Source organism: Eutrigla gurnardus (genome assembly GCF_963514095.1).
Source record: "Eutrigla gurnardus genome assembly, chromosome: 21".
NCBI classification, from domain to species: Eukaryota; Metazoa; Chordata; class Actinopteri; order Perciformes; family Triglidae; genus Eutrigla; species Eutrigla gurnardus.
Genome location: NC_139932.1, coordinates 12232197 through 12251848, shown reverse-complemented (window position 1 = coordinate 12251848; position 19652 = coordinate 12232197). Strand labels below are relative to the sequence as shown.

Genomic DNA, 19652 nt, shown 5'->3' with positions numbered 1-19652 from the left:
GCCCACATTGTCACTCCCTGATGGTCTAGTGGCTAGGATTCGGCGCTCTCACCGCCGTGGCCCGGGATCGATTCCCGGTCAGTGATTTAGCCCTCATTCTCACTCCCTGATGGTCTAGTGGCTAGGATTTGGAGCTCTCACCGCCGTGGCCCAGGTTTGATTCCCGGTCAGGCAAGGCTTGAAGCTCTGACTTTTGATTCGTAACTCCAATGTGAGACTGGGTGACTGCAAGATTTAAATCCATGTCAACGTCTGCCCATATTTGCACTTCCTGATGGTCTAGTGGCTAGGATTTGGCGCTCTCACCGTTGCGTCCCCTGTTTGATTCCCTGTCAGGGAATTCAATGAATGCTTGAAGCTTTGAATTTTGATTCGTAACTCCAATTTGAGACGGGGTGACTGCATGATTAAGATCCATGTCAACGTCTGCCCTGATGGTCCAGTTGCTATGATACGTTGCTTTCACTATCCTAGTCAGGGATTTCAATGAAGTACAGTAGTCCATTGACAAGAAAAATTTGCATCACAAACATCTAATCATAATTATGTATTAAATACAGAAAATAAAATCATGAGGTAGATAAATGTAGTAGACTTACTTTGAAATCTCCACCTCTCCATCTGATTATGTCTTGAAGACAAGGTGAAGTATTTTTACATGAATTCATTGTCTGTTGTCCATTTAAATATCTCAACAGTTTTTGAAATTCTGCATCTACATCTGAGGGTAAAAATGTATATTTCAGTGTGATCAACACCTAAACCCAACACCATAACAATAACCACAGTAAATGTGTTATAAAGCTGCTTGCATTTAATTATTTCAATTGTTGATTAGTGTGGCCGTTATTTTCCTGAACCCCTCAAATTTGAGAGGCTGGAAATAACTGAAACTATTACGTGAATTTATCAGTGTTCATTTTTCCTCTTGTTGTTTTATTACAGAAACAAAATTAATGGGTATAGCTTTCGGCCCACACTCCGAAGCAGAAGGTGGCGGTAATGTGCCTAATAAACTGGTGGCCGATCCTGTATTGTCCTGGGCCATAGATGAAATGGGATAACCGATTCAGTGTGGCGAACTGGCGGTCGTAGCTTTAAGAAACGGTCGTTGTATTCGGTCTCCGTTCAAAGAACCGGCTCTTCGGACAGACCGGCATCATCAGGGCTCGGTGTTTGTTTGCGGGGTACAGATATTACACCAAACCCCAACTCCTCTCTAAATGTATGTGTCCATGTCGGACCAACTTGAGCTCCACCGACGCCAAGCGGAACTACGAGGAACCGTGTAACGTTTCCAAATGTTGCATTTCTCTATAACAAGTAACGTTAATGTTAGTTAGACGCAAGCATAAGGTTACCATTTCAACCGGGCGTTAGCTAGCTTAGCTTGCTAACCGTTGTGGTTGTAGGTATTTATCTAGCAGTAGAGTTGAGCGTTTGTCAGTCAACTTGTGCATTTTATTATTCCATAACAGTTAATGTACATCCCTCACAAAGTCTTAGGGGATAGTGCACCCTAGCTCAAGTTTTTGCAATAACAAAATGAAGAATGAGTCGTTAGCTAGGACTTCCGGTTCCCTGTTTTCAAAGTAAGAGGTTGGAATTCATCAAACGTTAACGTCTCATTTTTCGGACTTGGAAGATAATGAAGAGCAAGGAATTGGATGGCAAGTAGTAACTTACATTTTGTCTCCCGCATGTACATTTCTATGTACATACACACAGATTGATGACATAAGAGAGATGACTGCAGACTTAATTTAACGAGATAAACTCTTTCTAAGTGATTTGACATTATTTATTTGTTGTGCAAAAATGTCAAAAGGATCATTAGGCTTAACCAGCCTTTGGATACTTATATGCTTTACTGGGTATACTTCAGTCCTTAAGCAAAAGTAGTTAATTTACATTGAACACGGGACATAAAGTGTCTTATTAAAGGAGCTGCATAACATTTTCATTGCCCCTTGTCACATATAAGTGTTTTTCCTTCAGTTTTATGATGACCCGTCAGAGCAGGTCTACCTAATTAAAAGGGGGTTGTCCACAGAGTCCCACATAACTTGCACATGTTTTTTGTTTTTTTTTATCAGATTTTGGTCCTCTGTTACACTGACATCCTGTCTCGGATGCTCTTTGTGTGAGCGAGAGATCCCTGCACGCCACAACTGCGTCATTTGTTCACATTTATATCAATTACATGAAATGTGGCACATGACTCACAACATGCAAAACACATTTCGATGAAGCAATTTAGGATTGTGGTTGAATAAAAAGAAGTCACCAAAATGCAATGTAAAAAAATGATTGAATAAAGGGAGGCAGATGAGTTACCGTAATATGACTATGATAGTTGCACATTTACGGTTAAGATGGTGTTGAGCTGTTGCACCAATAATCGCTTGTGTAATTAAAATAAATAAAAGACACAGAAAGAAAGTTGAAGAATTTATAAGATACATAAACACATACAATGGTGGAATATACATCTATACAAGTTACGTATATGTAATATAACATATACACATAATAATAGAAGTACTTCTATTTGTGTAGTCTATTTTATATTTAGCAGAGTATGCTAGATTATGAGTGTTTTGCTGTTAATGCATATTAGGTCAGATTTTGAATGCAGACCCTTGGCGTGTATTTTTCTTATGTTGGTAGTGGTAATTTTCTGAACGCTTCTCACCTTTTAAACAAACAAACACCCACTTTTCAGGTCGGCGCTAAATGCAAAGCAAATTGCGCCATCTAGTCCAAAAGTCTGAATTGCCCGGTTGATCCGGTCTTCGTCAGCCAACCAGGAAAGAGGGCTTGCCGTGATCTGGACTGAGGCGGATGAGACCAGAAACCTTTGTTCTGTCTCTACTCCAAAAAGCGAGATTTGAAAAAAAAAAAAAAAAAAAAAAAAAGCGAGAGTCTTGCCAACGCTTCCTGCAAAATCGCGCTCGCGCTTCTGTGCGTTTTGCGGTCGCCGATGGATGTTTTATTAATCATAAATTAGCAGACTTGATTCATTAGGTTTTCTCATATTTTTTTCCCGATCGCTACAACCCAGAGGGCGACATCTGCTCGTTTTTTTTTCTCCCTTGTCAGCTGCTAAATGGAAATAAAACGGGGAACTGAAAGTGGAAGCAATCGAGGTGCGTGGAATGGGAAAAGGAAAGCACGTTTTGTAATGATCCGCGATCTCTTGTCTTTTATCAGCGACTTTACATGTATTGCTTGTGTTCCGTATCATGTTCCTGCAGCGAGCGTGCAGGACTGACCTGATCCGCTGTAGCGTCTCCCAAGTGCTGGTTTATTTCCATCACTCCTCCAGAGGCTCAGTGATCTCCCTCATTGATGGATGTGAACATTATTCGATTCCCTTTTTTCCCCTCTCTAGCTTCCTATACAGACGGGATTATGTGTTCTACCGCAGGATGCGAGTTTGTTTTGAGTTTGGTGGATGCTGTTGTCGGTACACCTGAGCACCGTTACGTCGTTATTTGAGCAGGCGCTTTGCCACTATAAATGAAGTTCACCCGTGCACGGTGTGCCCTTTGCCAGCATGGAAAGCATCGGGGAGGATGTTATTGACACACAGATTGCTTGTTGAAGTGCTGATAGATTCTGTGCACTGTGGTTAATACAACTGCCACTGCTGTTTTGCACTTTTTCCCCTGAAGAGGGCTTTTGGAATCATTTTTTTCTTGTCCAAACAACAACAATGCAGTTTAGCAGATGGGGAAATTACACCAGCCTGTCTGCTCCCAGACTGTCTGTGGTACAGCGGGTATTATTAATGAAAATATTTCTTTCTGCTGCAACATAATAATCTAACATGATCATCTAAAATCCATTGCTGTTTGTTAGAGAAGCTACATTCTGTCGCCATGCATTGCCGTCGATGTGAGCATCATCGGAAATTAATGTTTCGCTTTAGTTCGTCGCGTTGACATATTTCTCTTTTTCACAAGTAGGAGTGAGACAGTCTAGATAAAATCCTCTGTTGCAGCAAATGTAATATTATTTTTCTGTTTCTGTTCCTTTTCTCGGGCTTTTCAGTCTTATCACAGAATTTTCCTCGGACATGAGCATCTGATTGTTCTATGAAAAGTTAATTTATAGAATATTCAGATGATTGTGTCTTTCTTTGACTGTGCCTGATAAAAGAGCACTTAGTGGCACTGATGCAAAGGTTATATTAAAGTCCAATATTGCCAATTTTCTGTTAATATGATATAAATGGTGTGACTAAATTTATATTGTCAATGATCATTTTGCCCAAACCCTTTGGACCCGTTTCCTCAACTAATTGTGAAGAGACATCTGATGAGGAATATGAACCATAAAACTGTAATTCAACCAACAGAGATGTGTGCAGATGTTTCATGTTACCTGCTTATTGGGTTACCTGGCGTGGGTAGTTTACTCCTGCTCCTGTTTACTATCAGGTTGTGGGTAATTTGAAACACTCACTGTCCCCTGTTAATGCACAGAAACTATTTATAGATGATAACTGGCCGGATCAAAATCATTTTAATTGTCAATTACATGAAATGTTGAACCCTTTTTTTCTTCCTCCGCCCCCCAGGTAATGATCGTCCAGGCCACTATCTACGCCTGCTGGCCCCACCCTTGCAGCTTTTGTCAGCCGCAGTGTGGCAAGTAGTGCAGCAGGGACTTGTGGACCACTATGGGATGCTGGAGGAGTTTGTTACCATGGTGACGGAACTGGTCCCAGAGCTGATGAGCTACAGTCAGAGGGCTCAGCTCATCCTGGGTCTCAGGGCCAGGGTCAGTAATATAAGCACTATGCAATCATACCATGGTGACACTTTTACTTGTTTTAGGCCTTTTTCTCTCAAAGTTAAAGACGCACATTTAAAATGTGTAAGCAATCTTAAGTAGCTATTGAGTATATATGTGATGTGAGTATTCTCCCTCACTTATATCTATTGATTTCCTGTCATCCATTTAAAATCAGGTGGGTCCAACACTTGAAGACAAAGTCACACAATTTAACTTTGTACAACACAGAAAAGAGCGCAAAGATGAAACAAAGTTCTTCAGTAGTTGTAGTCCTGTGTCCCACCAGGAGGAAACCAGGATTATTGTGTGTGTTTTCTCATTCAGCTGGTTCTGGAGATGTGTCGAGGTGGGGACCCAGTGGACATGCAGACCATTCAGCCACATCTGGACAGAATTAAAGCTCCTGTCAGCACTGCAAAGGATCACCATGTGAGTAAACAGTCACTGGCAAACACAGCTGTTTTCATTGTGTGGAAGTTGACTGGCTAAGTTATGAAAGATTGAGTCACGTGACTACAGGGTTGTTTACTCGAGTGTGTATTGAATTGTAAAAGTCGAGCTAAAACGTGGACTACAATATAGTCGCATGTGTCGTCAAGTGTTTGTTTTTGTGTTCACAGGTAACCATTAACCAGGTGGAGGAGTCAGAGGTTAACTTTGTGGAGTTGGTGCATTCATTACTGGAGGATCCCTCGGAAAGAAAATATTTTTTCCAAGTGAGACAACACTCTTTCCTTTTTACCTGATCCTAATATATCTTGTATACATTGCACAACCTATATGCATCTCTCTCTCTTAATCTGTCTCTCTTTCTCATTTGCAGGAAATCTTCCCTGTGTATTTTGGGCCAAAGTATGATGCTGCACTCGAGATGCTGGTGTGGGAGTTCATATCCAGACTGGAGCAGCTGCTGCCAGTTCCGGACATCACACAGGTGCCATGTTTCTTTGCAACTCTTGCTTCTAATTTACCTTGTTGTGATTTGTGTGTCTTTTCTGTGAAAATTCAAATGTCTAAATTGATCTTCAGCCATATTCGCACGGGACTACCTGGGAAAGCCAGGTCATCTGTGATCTTAATCCCATGCAAATCTGTCATGTCCATAATTGGTCAAGTGAAAAAACCTGTGGAAATATATTTCACCAAACGCAGTGCTAGTATTCAGGCCTTTCTTCAGCCACCCTGCTGCTGACATTCAGCAGCAGTGCTTATGTAACAGCTCCAATTCAGGCTACGGTTATATCCCTATTTTGTTACCTGCCCTCTGCAGCGTTGATGTGAAGCTACCCGGGGAGGTTGCCAGGCCCTTTGAGAGGTCTGCACTTCTCCTTTAGTTTCTTCCTTGTATTCCTCTATCAGAATAAACTAGACGCAACACAGAAGTGTATCACCGGGAGATAGCTCTGGCGTTACTCCAACCGAATCACTTTTTTTTCCAGGCTGTGGCACACGGGCTCAGTGCAGGGGCTCATCTGTCTACACCACTGACCCAGAGACAGATATAGAGGAAGGTTAACAGGATACAGGTGCAACACTGTGTCCCAGTGGACTGCTTCCTTTTCTCCCTTTTCCATAGCAAGCAGTGACAGAGTAGCTATATAACAGTGTTAGATTAGCAGTTACATGCTCATTAGACCATCACTCTAATATATTAAACTTGTAAGGAAGCACGGCAGCGTGGCAGAAACACAAGTTTAAAGGAACACAACGTTATTTTTGCATTTTAACTCACTGTGACTCGTTTGGCAGTGTAAAAAAGTCTAGAGTGCACGATTACTAAAGCTGGTAACTTGATATCTCTTCTCAGTTGGCGGCCTTGCTCGGAGACGCTCCGTCATTCCTAAACGACTGTTTACAATCCACTTTCCCACCAGAGGAAATTAAGGGTGTACTTGAGCACCACAGAAACCTCGGCCATTTTGAAGAGAAAGGTAATGAAACAGAATATGCGAATGCATTTGCAGTTTAGAAGAACACTCTGGAACATGTCTGCTTGTCATGTCATCCACCCAATCCTCATAGACAGATTTGGCATTTTTACTCCAGGTTGTTTCATCAAACGGCAGAAAAAATTATTTAAGCGTTAAAGCTTTTAAATGGTTTTGAAGAGAAAGATGAAAATGAATGTTTTTCTTGTCTGTTGAATAATGTTTGAACCAAGCTTGGGTCTAATTAACAGTATTTCTTTCCAATGCGTAGATCCTAGGTTATTACCGATGGATGACTGCATCCTCTCCTCCCTGTCTCTGCCTCCTGGGACCAAATCTGTCACAAACACCACCTCATCCTCACCTGCTCTCAAAGATTCAAACCCTCCAGAGCACAAAGAACATCCCGACGCTGTCTCCGACTTGAGCAGCCTGGAGAGGGCATTGAGGAGGAGCTCTGAGACTGTGAGACAAAGACTGAAGGACACAAGAGAGTCGGGCAGCTGGCAGCTGCAGGTTGGGGGCGGGGACATTTCTCAGGAGAGCATTGTGCAAAACTCTGACAGTGCACAACATTCTGATGAGACCATAGACCACGCTACGCCTAATGAGACTGTGGACACAGATCCAGCAGCCAGAGACAACAGCCAAAGCATTATAGGAGGGCGGGTTCTCAGGAAGAGGAAGCAGACCGGAGGCGTGGAAATGCCCAAAAAACGGCAGGCGGTGGCGACTGCTCTCTTGTAAGATTTTCCTGATATTTTTTAATTTGTTAAACACAAAGATGTGACAGTGGGGTTTACTGGTTTGATGGACAGGCATAAATTGTGTTTTATTTTCATCACTCATGGTTCCATTTGCTTTTTATCCATATTCACAGCTCAAAGGATTGGCATTCCCATTTGTTGGTCCGCCACCTTTGAACTACATTGAGATATCTCAACAATCATTTGATGGATTGGCATGGCGTTGTCATGGTGTCAATAGCATGGTGTGGTGCTGATCTTAAGCTCAGAGCACCACTGCTGAAGTCAAACATGCTGCACACTGTTAGTCTTTGGGAAATGTGTTGTGGTTTGTGAACTTCTTGTCATTAATTTACTTTGTGTGTGTGTTCTTTGTGGCTGAATCATGCTTAGATCCAAACATATGTTTTGATATCACAAAGTGAGAGAACTCATTTTGATGAGATAAGACAAAAGTGTGTAAGCCAATCTGTCAGCTTTATCCTTTTGTGTTTTTCCACCTTTGCAGGGACTCGTCAGTGGATGATGAGAATTCAGGTGAATCTCCTTTAATCTCCATCTGGGGAGAATATACAGGTTTGTTCAGTCTATGTTTTGTATGGATCAGTGGATACAAGGGATTATAAATCTAAGATTAGGCCTTTTGAATAACGCTTCTCGTTTTATTTTAGACTCTCAGGAAGGTTCTCTCCCAGCTGTGTCAGACACTAAAGTTCCCTGGTCGGATGAGGAGACACTCAATCTGCTTGACATCTGGGGGAAGGACTCTGTGCAGCAGGCTTTAAAGGGCTGCTTGAAAAACCGTCACATATTCACACAGATCGCTCAGAAGATGGCAGAGAGAGGCTACATGAGAACGGTGGAACAGTGCCAGACCAGGATCAAACGACTAAAGAAATGCTTCCGCAAGAAGAAGAAGTGGGTGATAAATGAACTGTCCTCCTTCCTTCTCTGCTCTGCTGTGTTTCCCTCCTTAGATGTATTTGCTGTGATTTGTAAAACAATCAAGGGAAAAAGTAGTTGAAGCAAAATACTCATTGCCTTCCTCCGTTTTCTAACCCCAGAGGGAAATCCAGGCTCGAGTATAAATTTTACGAGCAGCTGAAGCGGGTACTCGGCTCCTCAGCTCCCTCGGATGTTCCCGAGGTCAACTATGATGTCGAAGATGTCATCGATGAGGAGGAGTCACAAGATGGCGATGAGGACTTTCAGTTCCACGGCCAAACGAGCCGACTGGAAATCGGTACTTTTGTCACTTTTGTCTGGTTTATTTATATATATAGATATATGTATTTTTTCTTTTTCCTAGGTAACATTCAAATGACAATTCCAGTAAAATGATTGTACTTAATTCATGTTTTTATTTAAGGAACTCGAAGCGTCCCGTGGACAGACTTTGAGTCGTTGACCCTCATCAACACGTGGGGAGAGGACAAGATGCAACAGGAGCTGAGAGGAATACACAGAACCGGACATATTTTCTCCATCATATCTCGCAAGATGTCTGCTCAGGGCTTCTCCCGGACACCAGAGCAGTGCCAAACCAGGCTGAAAAGGCTAAAATCCAATTTCAGGCAATGCTACCAAAACATGTATGTATATAGCTAGATGGAGTGAGAGGAAAAGTTTGTAATGCTGCGTTTATTTACAGTATCTGCTCTCGTATCCTTATATATAGCTTGAAGGGACAAGAACAAGTCGAGTGCAAGTTTTACAACGAACTGGGAAGCCTTTTGGTCAAAGACTTCCCTTCGGTGCCACAGCTGGAGGAAATACCAGAAGAGCCCGAAGACAACGACTTGCTGCCTTTCTCCCTGCAGGATCTCGGTAAACTCTGATGACAGTGGGAGGTGTGGAAAGGGAGCTCGGATATCAAACTGCGTTTTTTTTTTTTTTATCTCACTATGTCACCCTGCCTGCCTCCTAATCAATACCTGTACTGCTCTCTTCAGAGTCTGCTGTGGGCATTCAGGAAGACAGGAGGAAGGTCCCCTGGTCGGACAAGGAGACCATCATTCTTCTGGAGATCTGGGGAGATCCACAGGTAGACAATATCTCACTATTTGAATTGCTGAGGAAAAAAATGTACATGGGTAACATCCCAGAGGCCTAACCTTAAGTTTTCGTCATGTATTTTCCCCCCTCCTGTTCAAAAGCAAGTGCAGGGGCACTTGAGTGTCAGGAATAGAGATCTCCAGGAGGACCTACATAGTCATAGCTTTGTAGTCTGGGGGAATAATATCATTTTAGAAAATAAAAGAGATATGTATCCAAATCCATAATGGAGGCTGCATGTACATCATGATAATATATTATATTACAACCTTTACCAAGATATTCCCCCATGTTTAGGTCCAGCAGAGCATGAAACGCTACCCACACAACAGTCACCTTTTCACTGAGATATCGGAGAAACTCGCCGCCGATGGCTACTTCCGCAGCGCGGGGCAGTGCCACACCAGGATCAAACGACTGAAGGCCAGCTATCGGCATTGTCAGGAAAACATGAAGTAAATGCTGCACGCGGATACTCATTTTGTATAGGTTCATGTTGGCAGGGGATTTGGTGTCTTAACAAATGTGTCTTTTCTACCTGTAGCTCCTCTGGGAATGACAGAGTCGACTTTAAATTCTATGACCTGCTGGAACAAATCCTGGACAAGCAGCCGTCGACTTCCTCCACTGTGGTAGCAGACTCCATCGAAATGTCAGAGGAATCCAATAGTGAATCAGTGATTGAAACAGGTATAAAAAAAATTAAAAAAACAGGATAAAGCTTTTCCTGCAGAAAATGTTTGTGGCTAGATTTTATAGTTGCATTGTTGCTCTTACGAGGTTGTTGTAAATTTACGTTAAAAAACAAAAAGAAAATCTTTTGTACAGTATATTACTGGTTATAACGGTGGTACAGATAGTGACAAGTGCTGTGTTTCTACTGTAAGACGGAGAAATCAGCATGTCAGCAGAAAATACGTCAACTAGCTCTTGGTCTGATGAGGAGACCCTGGCGCTTATGGAGATCTGGGGCGATGAAGACGTTCAGACAGCTCTGAGGGGTTTCATCCACAACGGCCATGTCTACGCCGACATTTCGGAGAGACTGGGTGAACTCGGCCACTTAAAGACCTCGGAGCAGTGCCGCTGGAAAGTCAAGTCGTTAAGGAACAACTTTCAACAGTGCCAAGACAGGAAGAAGTGAGATCAGTGCCTGTTTATCCGTTTGCAAATATATAATTCACTATGTTTCTAATAACATGTACAACTTTTTAATCCTTCTAGATGTGGAAAAAAAGTAGATTATAAATTCTACCACCATCTGGAAGAAATACTCGGACAAGAGATGGCTTCTATTGATGAGGATGAAGAAAGGGAGGAACACGCAGAGCAGGATCCAGGTACAGTCCTCTCCATTCATTCACACAGTAGTATCACGTTCACACAGCATCCATTCAGTATTTCTGACTGCTGCGTCCAGCTGAAACCGCTGCAGACGGTGTGAACGCAGCATGGACCGAGCATGAGACGATCGCTCTCGTCGAGGTGTGGGCTGCAGACGACGTGCAGCACAGCCTGAATACCAGCGTCCGCAATGGGCACATATTCGCCGACATAGCTGAGCGAATGTCCGCGATAGGATACCTGAGGTCGTCGGAGCAGTGCCACTCCCGGATCAAGAGGTTGAAGAAGAGTTACAGGCGTTACTGCAACAGCTGGAGGTACATCCAATTCTTGATTGTTTGTAAGACATTATTGTCTCAAATGTTAGGATAAAATGAACACCACGATTTCCCCTCCAGTGGACTGTTTGACAGCTTGCATTTGATTTGTGTTTTCCAGAAGCGGCGGGCGGCCCGCTATGTTTCGATACTTCCACCTCCTGGCTCCGGTGCTCGGCGATGACTCTCTGTTTGCGGAAGTTGACAGTACGGGAGCTGAGGCCACCTTGCAACCCCTTATAGACATGGATCCTGACTTGCGTAGGTTAAAATATCATCAAACCAATTTGTTATCATGCCATTGGACAATTGTACAGTGTTGCTGTGCTGATACTATATCAATTTAAAAGATTCAATACTAAATCTGTGGTTCTTTCACTCAGACGAGCAGCCCTCATCCAGCCACCTGCTGGCCGAGCAGAGCAGAAAGATGCCCTGGTCGGACCAGGAGACTCGCACCCTGTTGGGGATTTGGGGAGAAGACAACGTCCAGCTCACCCTGAAGGGCTGCCTGAAGAACCGCCACGTGTTTGAGTACATCTCTGAGAGGATGGGTGACGGAGGATTCATAAGGACCTCAGAGCAGTGCTACACCCGCATCAAGCGCCTAAAGCATGGCTTCCTCCATGAAAAGTCAGTGAATTTGACACATTTTCGTGTTAAAATTTGCTCTCCGTATTGTTTAGTTGTCTTGGGAAATGTGTGGAATTTGGATGATTGTTTTTCCCTTTATATTCAGGGAGGAATATAAATACTTCCCTGAGATGAATGGAATCTTCGGCAAGGAGATAAAAGTGGATGGCTCAGTCGCAGACATGTCGGTCACAGATGAGCTGGAGGACTGCACTCCAAAGAAAGGTGAAACTTTACCAAAGAAAATGGCATCTTTTAAATATTTTTATCCCCAAAAATTGTAAATTCCCCCTTTTGATTATTTGTAGGTGTCTTTGTTTTTATATTCCACCAAAATATTACTTTTTTAAAAGTACGCTTTGTGTTGCATTCAAGTGTTATTTTATTGCGGAGCTTTCTGTGCTACTCTGTAAATTACTATATTCAATAAAATGTTATTTGTACTGTCATATCACACAGTAACCTTAGGCCTTAAAAGACTTTAGGGAGAAATCTGGAGCAGGCCAGGCTCTTGGGCTCCATCTGCATTTGGTGTTGGTAGTAATATTAGCAGGAATCGTCTGGCAGGACCATGGCGGACACTGCCGGACAAGAAAGCACAGCCAAACTCCCAGGAATTATCCTGTGAGAGTTGGATTTAATCCATTTCTTTATCTTTGTCTGCCGCCTTTATAATACTAGCAGTAAGCATCAAACGGGACCATGGTGGCGGTGCACTCAGGATCAGGCTCCATCATGATCCATGAAAAGTGATACCGTAAATACAAGTCATCAAATGACATTGGCAAATCTCTCTTTAATTCTATGTACGCTTTTTACTTCTCTGTATGCCAGATAATACACATTTTTCTACCGATGAGTCCCTACAATAGCCTGTATCGCTTTTAATCATTATTGTAATTATGCTGTAAACTGGTGTATTATTTTTCTCATCCTGAAACTTCCACTCTGTTAGTTGCCTCAGGTACCCAGTGGGTGGCAGACAGCTCAAAGCTGCCCTGGAGCGATGGGGAGACTGAGGCTCTCCTGGACATCTGGGGTAGCGAGGAGATCCAGGAGACCTTGAAGGGCTGCACAAAGAACAAACACATCTTCATACAGATCTCGGAGGTCATGACCAGCCAGGGCTACCTGCGCACTTCTGAGCAGTGTCAGACCAGAATAAAGAGGCTGAGGGCCAATTTCCGACACTTTCTGCAAGGCAGAAGGTAAAGTTTTTCGTTGCCTGGGGATTCAGTTAAATCATGCTGCAGGTCTAAACCTCCACATTCTCAATGCTGGTTTATCCTCTTGGCATGTTTGAACATTTCCTGTCTCTTAATAACAAACTCTAAATTATATTTCCTGTTTCCAGAGGTGAGAAACAGGAATGCAAGTTCTTTGACCAGTTGTTGCGGATATTTGGCAGCAAGTATGTTCCAATCTCTGACTCCCTGGCTGACGACACAGCCGATGACCTAGGTAAGAAGCCACATTGCCTCGCTGTCCATCATCTTAGTGATATGCAGTTGTTTTATTTAGGTTCATCAATAATTTCCAGTCAAGCATATACAGTAGCTTATACGTCATATACACAATTTATGTATCTCATAAAATGTTCTCTGTCTGATCCAGAGACCTGAAACTGTGTGTCAACATTGGTCCGAATCATAAGGAGCATCCAGAGGAGGGAAATCAAAACAAGGACATCTGAGCAGGAACTGTTACTGTAATGGCCGTGGTGCAGTTGTTTACAATTGAAGTAACTTGCCTCTGTACATATTTCAAATACTTTTACATTCTCCATACGCGTTTGCGTGAGTATGTGTGTGTTTGCATCCCTCCTCCAGAGTGTCTTTGTATTATTTACAATAGAGCCATGTCACTAAAACCAGGAAGCTCAGGGCTCGAGGGACAATTTCTGATCTTGACGTGGAGGGACTTACATAAAATGCTGTTTTTTGCTAGTGTTTAATTATTTTGTACTTGAATTAAAAATGTGTAAATCAAAGCACACGCAAAAAAGAAATACACGCAAGGCCTCTGACTGTAACTGTAGCGTACATTTGCTTTTTGGTCTTAATTCAGGTTTCACTTTTTTAATCTTCTGTCTTTCCATTGTTTACAATGATTAAAATATGAAAAAGTTGAATTCATAAAGCTGATTTTTTTTTAATAGTTTTTACATTTTTTTATTTTGTCCAGAATTGTATTTATTTAAATTATTGTTAATTTGTGTAATCCAAAGTTTTACAATTTACTTTAAATATGTTGCATTTCAAATATTATTGAAGCACATTTTTCTACAAATGTGTAGGTTTTTTCACACCCATTAAAAGAATCTTCAAATGTTTGAATGAGGATTTATTTCTAGATTTGTTGGGGGTTATTGTTGTGTGAAAAGTTCATCCACAAGTGTTAACAATTGCGACTCCCCACTCAAACCATAATGGAGACAAAGTGTAATAAGCGTAATACTATTAATAAATACAATTTGATGATACCTATGTACCTTTACTTAAGTAAGCATTTGAACACAGGACCTTTACTTGCAATTGAGTTTTTTCGTGGCTTTTTACATTTACTTAAACCTGCAGTTGCAACTGATTTGTTTTGACCGAACTTGTTAGCAAACAGTTGCTTATTTACATGTTTTGTTTGACATGGTGTGTGTAAGACCATAAATTCACTTCTTTTTATCTCCATTTTTTGGTCTCTACCGACTCCTGAATTCTTGGAATCAATGTGTAGAAAAAATGTGTTTGTCTTATGTGACTAACCCGCATTGATGAAGTCCATACCGTCTGTCTCTCTCTTACCCACGCAGACTCTACGATTTACTGCTGTAACTGCAGTCATCCAGAGCTTCCTGCTCTGCCTTTATTAGATTAGTTGTACAATGAGAGGGGGGTCGCTAGGCAACGTCTTTTAAACACACCAAGGTTTCCCGTCCCAAGGCCATAAGTTTGACATAGTGTGTTGAGACATGACCAAAAACTCTCACATTGTAACCACGGAAACACTAATACTGTATCAGATACTGAATCAGGAAGGTACAAGCTTTTCATTTTCACTTATAGTTTTATGAAGTTTGTCCAGCGCAGAGGGCTGAGCTGGAAAACATGATTTGTGCGCTGAGGCTCGATAAGGACGGTCGTGGCTGGTGGCCTTTTGGTCCAGATTGAAATGTCTCAACTATTGGATGCATTGCCATTAACATTGACGGTCCCCTGAAATTGGGTCGTTTGCTATCCATGTTGGTGGTGAGCCCCGATCCATCTCCTCACTTGATACATTGGGATGAGAAAGGGACTGTCAAGACGCCTCTGTATGGAGGCTGAGTAATGCCACAACAAAAGTCTTACCCTGCTTTGAGTGAATGCATGTATTCACGAAAAAAAAGGTTAATAGGTTCTTCCTATCATGGGATGGGGGGGGGGGGGGGGGGGGGCTAAACCTTATGTTTGTTGGCAAAATTCAAGACCCTGAAAATAAAAATGAACTGGGAAACATATAACAAGCACCTGTGCATTCTATGACAATACAGTTCTACCTGTGCATTCCATTTCTACGTTCTATTTCTACATTCCATTCTTACCTTCAATTCCTACATTCTATGTAAGACTGGAATGTAGGAATAGAAGGTAAGACTGGAATGTAGGAATAGAATGTAAGAATGGAATGTAGGAATAGAATGTAAGAATGGAATGTAGGAATAGAAGGTAGGAATAGAATGTAAGAATGAAATGTAGGAATAGAATGTAGGAATAGAATGTAGGAATAGAAGGTAAGAATGGAATGTAGGAATAGAATGTCGGAATGGAATGTAGGAATATAAGGTAAGAATGGAATGTAGGAATAAAATGTAAGAATGGAATGTAGGAATAGAAGGTAAGAATGGAATGTAGAAATAGAATGTAAGAATGGAATGTAGGAATAGAATGTAAGAATAGAATGTAGGAATAAAATGTAGGAATAGAATGTAAGAATAGAATGTAGGAATAAAATGTAAGAATGGAATGTAGGAATAGAATGTAGGAATAGAATGTAGGAATAGAATGTTAGAATAGAATGTAGGAATAGAATGTAAGAATAGAATGTAGGAATAAAATGTAGGAATAGAATGTAAGAATGGAATGTAGAAATAGAATGTAGGAATGGAATGTAGGAATAGAATGTAAGAATGGAATGTAGGAATAGAATGTAAGAATGGAATGTAGGAATAGAATGTAGGAATAGAATGTAAGAATGGAATGTAGGAATAGAATGTAAGAATGGAATGTAAGAATGGAATGTAGGAATAGAATGTAGGAATAAAATGTAAGAATGGAATGTAGGAATAGAATGTAGGAATAGAATGTAGGAATAGAATGTAAGAATGGAATGTAGAAATAGATGTAGGAATAGAATGTAAGAATAGAATGTAGGAATAAAATGTAAGAATGGAATGTAGGAATAGAAGGTAAGAATGGAATGTAGAAATAGAATGGAAGAATGGAATGTAGGAATAGAATGTAAGAATGAAATTTAGGAATAGAATGTAGGAATAGAATGGAAGAATGGAAGGTAGGAATAGAATGTAAGAATGGAATGTAGGAATAGAAGGTAAGAATACATTCTATTCCTACATTCCATTCTTACCTTCTATTCCTACATTCTATTTCTACATTCCATTCTTACCTTCTATTCCTACATTCTATTTCTACATTCCATTCTTACCTTCTATTCCTACATTCTATTCCTACATTCCATTCTTACCTTCTATTCCTACATTCCATTCTTACATTCTATTCCTACATTCTATTCCTACAGTCCATTCTTACATTCTATTCCTACATTCTATTCCTACATTCCATTCTTACATTCTATTCCTACATTCTATTCCTACATTCTATTCTTACATTCTATTCCTACATTCCATTCTTACATTCTATTCCTACATTCTATTCCTACATTCCATTCTTACATTCTATTCCTACATTCCATTCTTACCTTCTATTCCTACATTCCATTCTTACATTCTATTCCTACATTCTACTCCTACATTCCATTCTTACATTCTATTCCTACATTCTATTCCTACATTCTATTCTTACATTCTATTCCTACATTCCATTCTTACATTCTATTCCTACATTCTATTCCTACATTCCATTCTTACCTTCTATTCCTACATTCCATTCTTATATTCTATTCCTACATTCCATTCTTACATTCTATTCCTACATTCTATTCCTACATTCCATTCTTACCTTCTATTCCTACATTCTATTCCTACATTCCATTCGTCCATTCTATTTCTACATTCCATTCTTACCTTCTATTCCTACATTCCATTCTTACATTCCATTCTTACATTTTATTCCTACATTCTATTCTTACATTCTATTCCTACATTCTATTTCTACATTCCATTCTTACATTCTATTCCTACATTCCATTCTTACATTCTATTCCTACATTCTATTCCTACATTCCATTCTTACATTTTATTCCTACATTCTATTCTTGCATTCTATTCCTACATTTTATTTCTACATTCCATTCTTACATTCTATTCCTATATTCTATTCCTACATTTTATTCCTACATTCCATTCTTACATTCTATTCCTACATTCTATTCCTACATTCCATTCTTCCATTCTATTCTTACATTCTATTTCTACATTCCATTCTTACCTTCTATTCCTACATTCCATTCTTACATTTTATTCCTACATTCTATTCTTACATTCTATTCCTACATTCTATTTCTACATTCCATTCTTACATTCTATTCCTACATTCTATTCCTACATTTTATTCCTACATTCTATTCTTACATTCTATTCCTACATTCTATTCCTACATTCTATTCCTACATTTTATTCCTACATTTTATTCTTACATTCTATTCCTACATTCTATTCTTACATTCTATTCCTACATTCTATTTCTACATTCCATTCTTACATTCTATTCCTACATTCTATTCCTACATTTTATTCCTACATTCTATTCTTACATTCTATTCCTACATTCTATTCCTACATTCTATTCCTACATTTTATTCCTACATTCTATTCTTACATTCTATTCCTACATTCTATTCTTACATTCTATTCCTACATTCTATTCCTACATTCCAGTCTTACATTTTATTCCTACATTCTATTCTTACATTCTATTCCTACATTCTATTCCTACATTTTATTCCTACATTCCATTCTTACATTCTATTCCTACATTCTATTCTTACATTCTATTCCTACATTCTATTCTTACATTCTATTCCTACATTCTATTCCTACATTCCATTCTTACATTCTATTCCTACATTCCATTCCTACATTCCATTCTTACATTTTATTCCTACATTCTATTCCTACATTCCATTCTTACATTCTATTCCTACATTCCATTCCTACCATTCCTACATTCTATTTCTACATTACACTGAGTCCCAATGAACAGACTTATTACACAATATGGAAAAATGCAAGATCATCAAAAAAATGAATCCTGTGGAAATAATCACATAAACATGATTTGAGCTCAAAATCAGTTCCCTCACTTTTCTCTTCACTGAAACATATAGTAGAGACGTTTGGATTGCAACTTGCAAATGTTGCCCACTTGGTGGTGCCAGTAGATTAAAACGTTACACTACAGGGTGGACTGGATTTGCCCTGAGACAGTATTTCAGAATTATATGTCAGGCCCTGTCCGTTTACAATAATGTGTCAATATCCAAGCTGGGACGCTCCATACCAGTGTCACTGACATAAACACACTCCACGTAAAACACACTCATGCAGCTCCCAAAAGCTAGGACGGTAATTACGTGTCTAAATCTGACAGTGTGTCCAACCACCGATGTCTGGCCGCCTGCCAGTGTGTGTGTGTGTGTGTGCGTGTGCACTTGTGCCCGTGTGTGACATTGGTGAAGACAGAGACAGGCTGGCTGGAATCTGTTGAGGGAAGAGTAATACTGAGGGTGTTGCTGCACTCAAGAACACACGCAGACACATGCAAGAAGGCCGAGCAGTGCCACATCAGCCACCTCACCACTCAGCCCACTCTGCACACCCTCACACCATCTTCTACACTCATGTGAAAGATGATAACGCTGAGATTCTTAAATTACTCCATGGAACTCCCAACTTTTGTATATATATAGGATAGCGTGATAGCATGTATGGAGGCATCATCGGTTATGGCTTTTATTCACCTTCTTATTTGTGACTTCCTGCATTCTGAGACGTATAGCCGAGATGATGGGGTTGTGTAACATGCAACTGAGTCATTCCGCCCTGAGGGCAGACATTTTCACCCGACTTCATTTCTGCAACAGGCAGGCTCACGTTCTCCACCTCAATCTCTGTGTGTGTGTGTGTGTGTGTGTGTGTGTGTCCAGACCAGACCAGATATCCTCATCCTGTTGTGTCCTTAAACATGCAGCTTCATGCTCTGCCCTCCACTGCAGGCACACATGTGAAAGACTGAGCATGAGCAAGAGGCAGTTTATCGTTTAGGAGGAAGAAAGCTAAAGAACAAACGTCATGAAGAAGAAAGATAGTGTGTGTGTGTGTGTGTGTGTGTGTGTGTGTGTGTGTGTGTGTGTGTGTGTGTGTGTGTGTGTGTGTGTGTGTGTGTGTGTGCATAGGGAGCCTCCCTCCCTTGGGGTTGTGTATGGGCTTGTTACAGCAACATTCCTCCACTCAGCTGCTTCTGAGCAGCACATTCCAGAAAGAGAGAGGTAGAAAGAGAAACGAGAGTGAGTTAATGGTGGGGGGGGGGGGGAGAGGGGGTATATGAGGCAAGGAGAATGGAAGGGGCCGAGATGTTAAGGAAGAGAACAGGGGG

General features: G+C 40.8%; 1 protein-coding gene across 2 annotated transcripts; it reads left to right on the top strand.

Annotated features, from left to right (window-relative positions):
* The first annotated feature begins 1061 nt into the window (after positions 1-1061).
* Positions 1062-14495, top strand: LOC311031853 (uncharacterized protein). 2 transcript variants are annotated; one of them, XM_084038379.1, is made up of 24 exons: positions 1062-1670; positions 4586-4788; positions 5128-5232; positions 5424-5519; positions 5627-5737; positions 6611-6734; positions 7003-7474; positions 7986-8053; positions 8149-8395; positions 8542-8720; positions 8847-9069; positions 9156-9304; positions 9430-9521; positions 9830-9987; positions 10077-10222; positions 10420-10672; positions 10757-10872; positions 10953-11193; positions 11315-11454; positions 11577-11826; positions 11933-12051; positions 12791-13034; positions 13181-13287; positions 13441-14495. In XM_084038379.1, the coding sequence occupies exons 1-24, from the start codon at positions 1649-1651 to the stop codon at positions 13446-13448; spliced, it is 3873 nt and encodes a 1290-aa protein (XP_083894505.1). In that variant the 5' UTR covers positions 1062-1648; the 3' UTR covers positions 13449-14495. The 2 variants fall into 2 exon arrangements, with proteins under 2 accessions (XP_083894505.1, XP_083894504.1); XM_084038378.1 differs by having other exon boundaries at positions 12782-13034; positions 13441-14494.
* The last annotated feature ends 5157 nt before the right edge of the window (positions 14496-19652 follow it).

What these genes read in the sequence shown, in the direction of transcription:
- LOC311031853 (XM_084038378.1), top strand. Translation starts at nt 1,649, where the DNA reads ATGAAGAGCAAGGAATTGGATG. An exon ending in AACGAGCCGACTGGAAATCG is followed by an intron (nt 8,721 to 8,846) that starts GTACTTTTGTCA and finishes TTTTTATTTAAG; the next exon opens with GAACTCGAAGCGTCCCGTGG. An exon ending in TGAATCAGTGATTGAAACAG is followed by an intron (nt 10,223 to 10,419) that starts GTATAAAAAAAA and finishes TTCTACTGTAAG; the next exon opens with ACGGAGAAATCAGCATGTCA.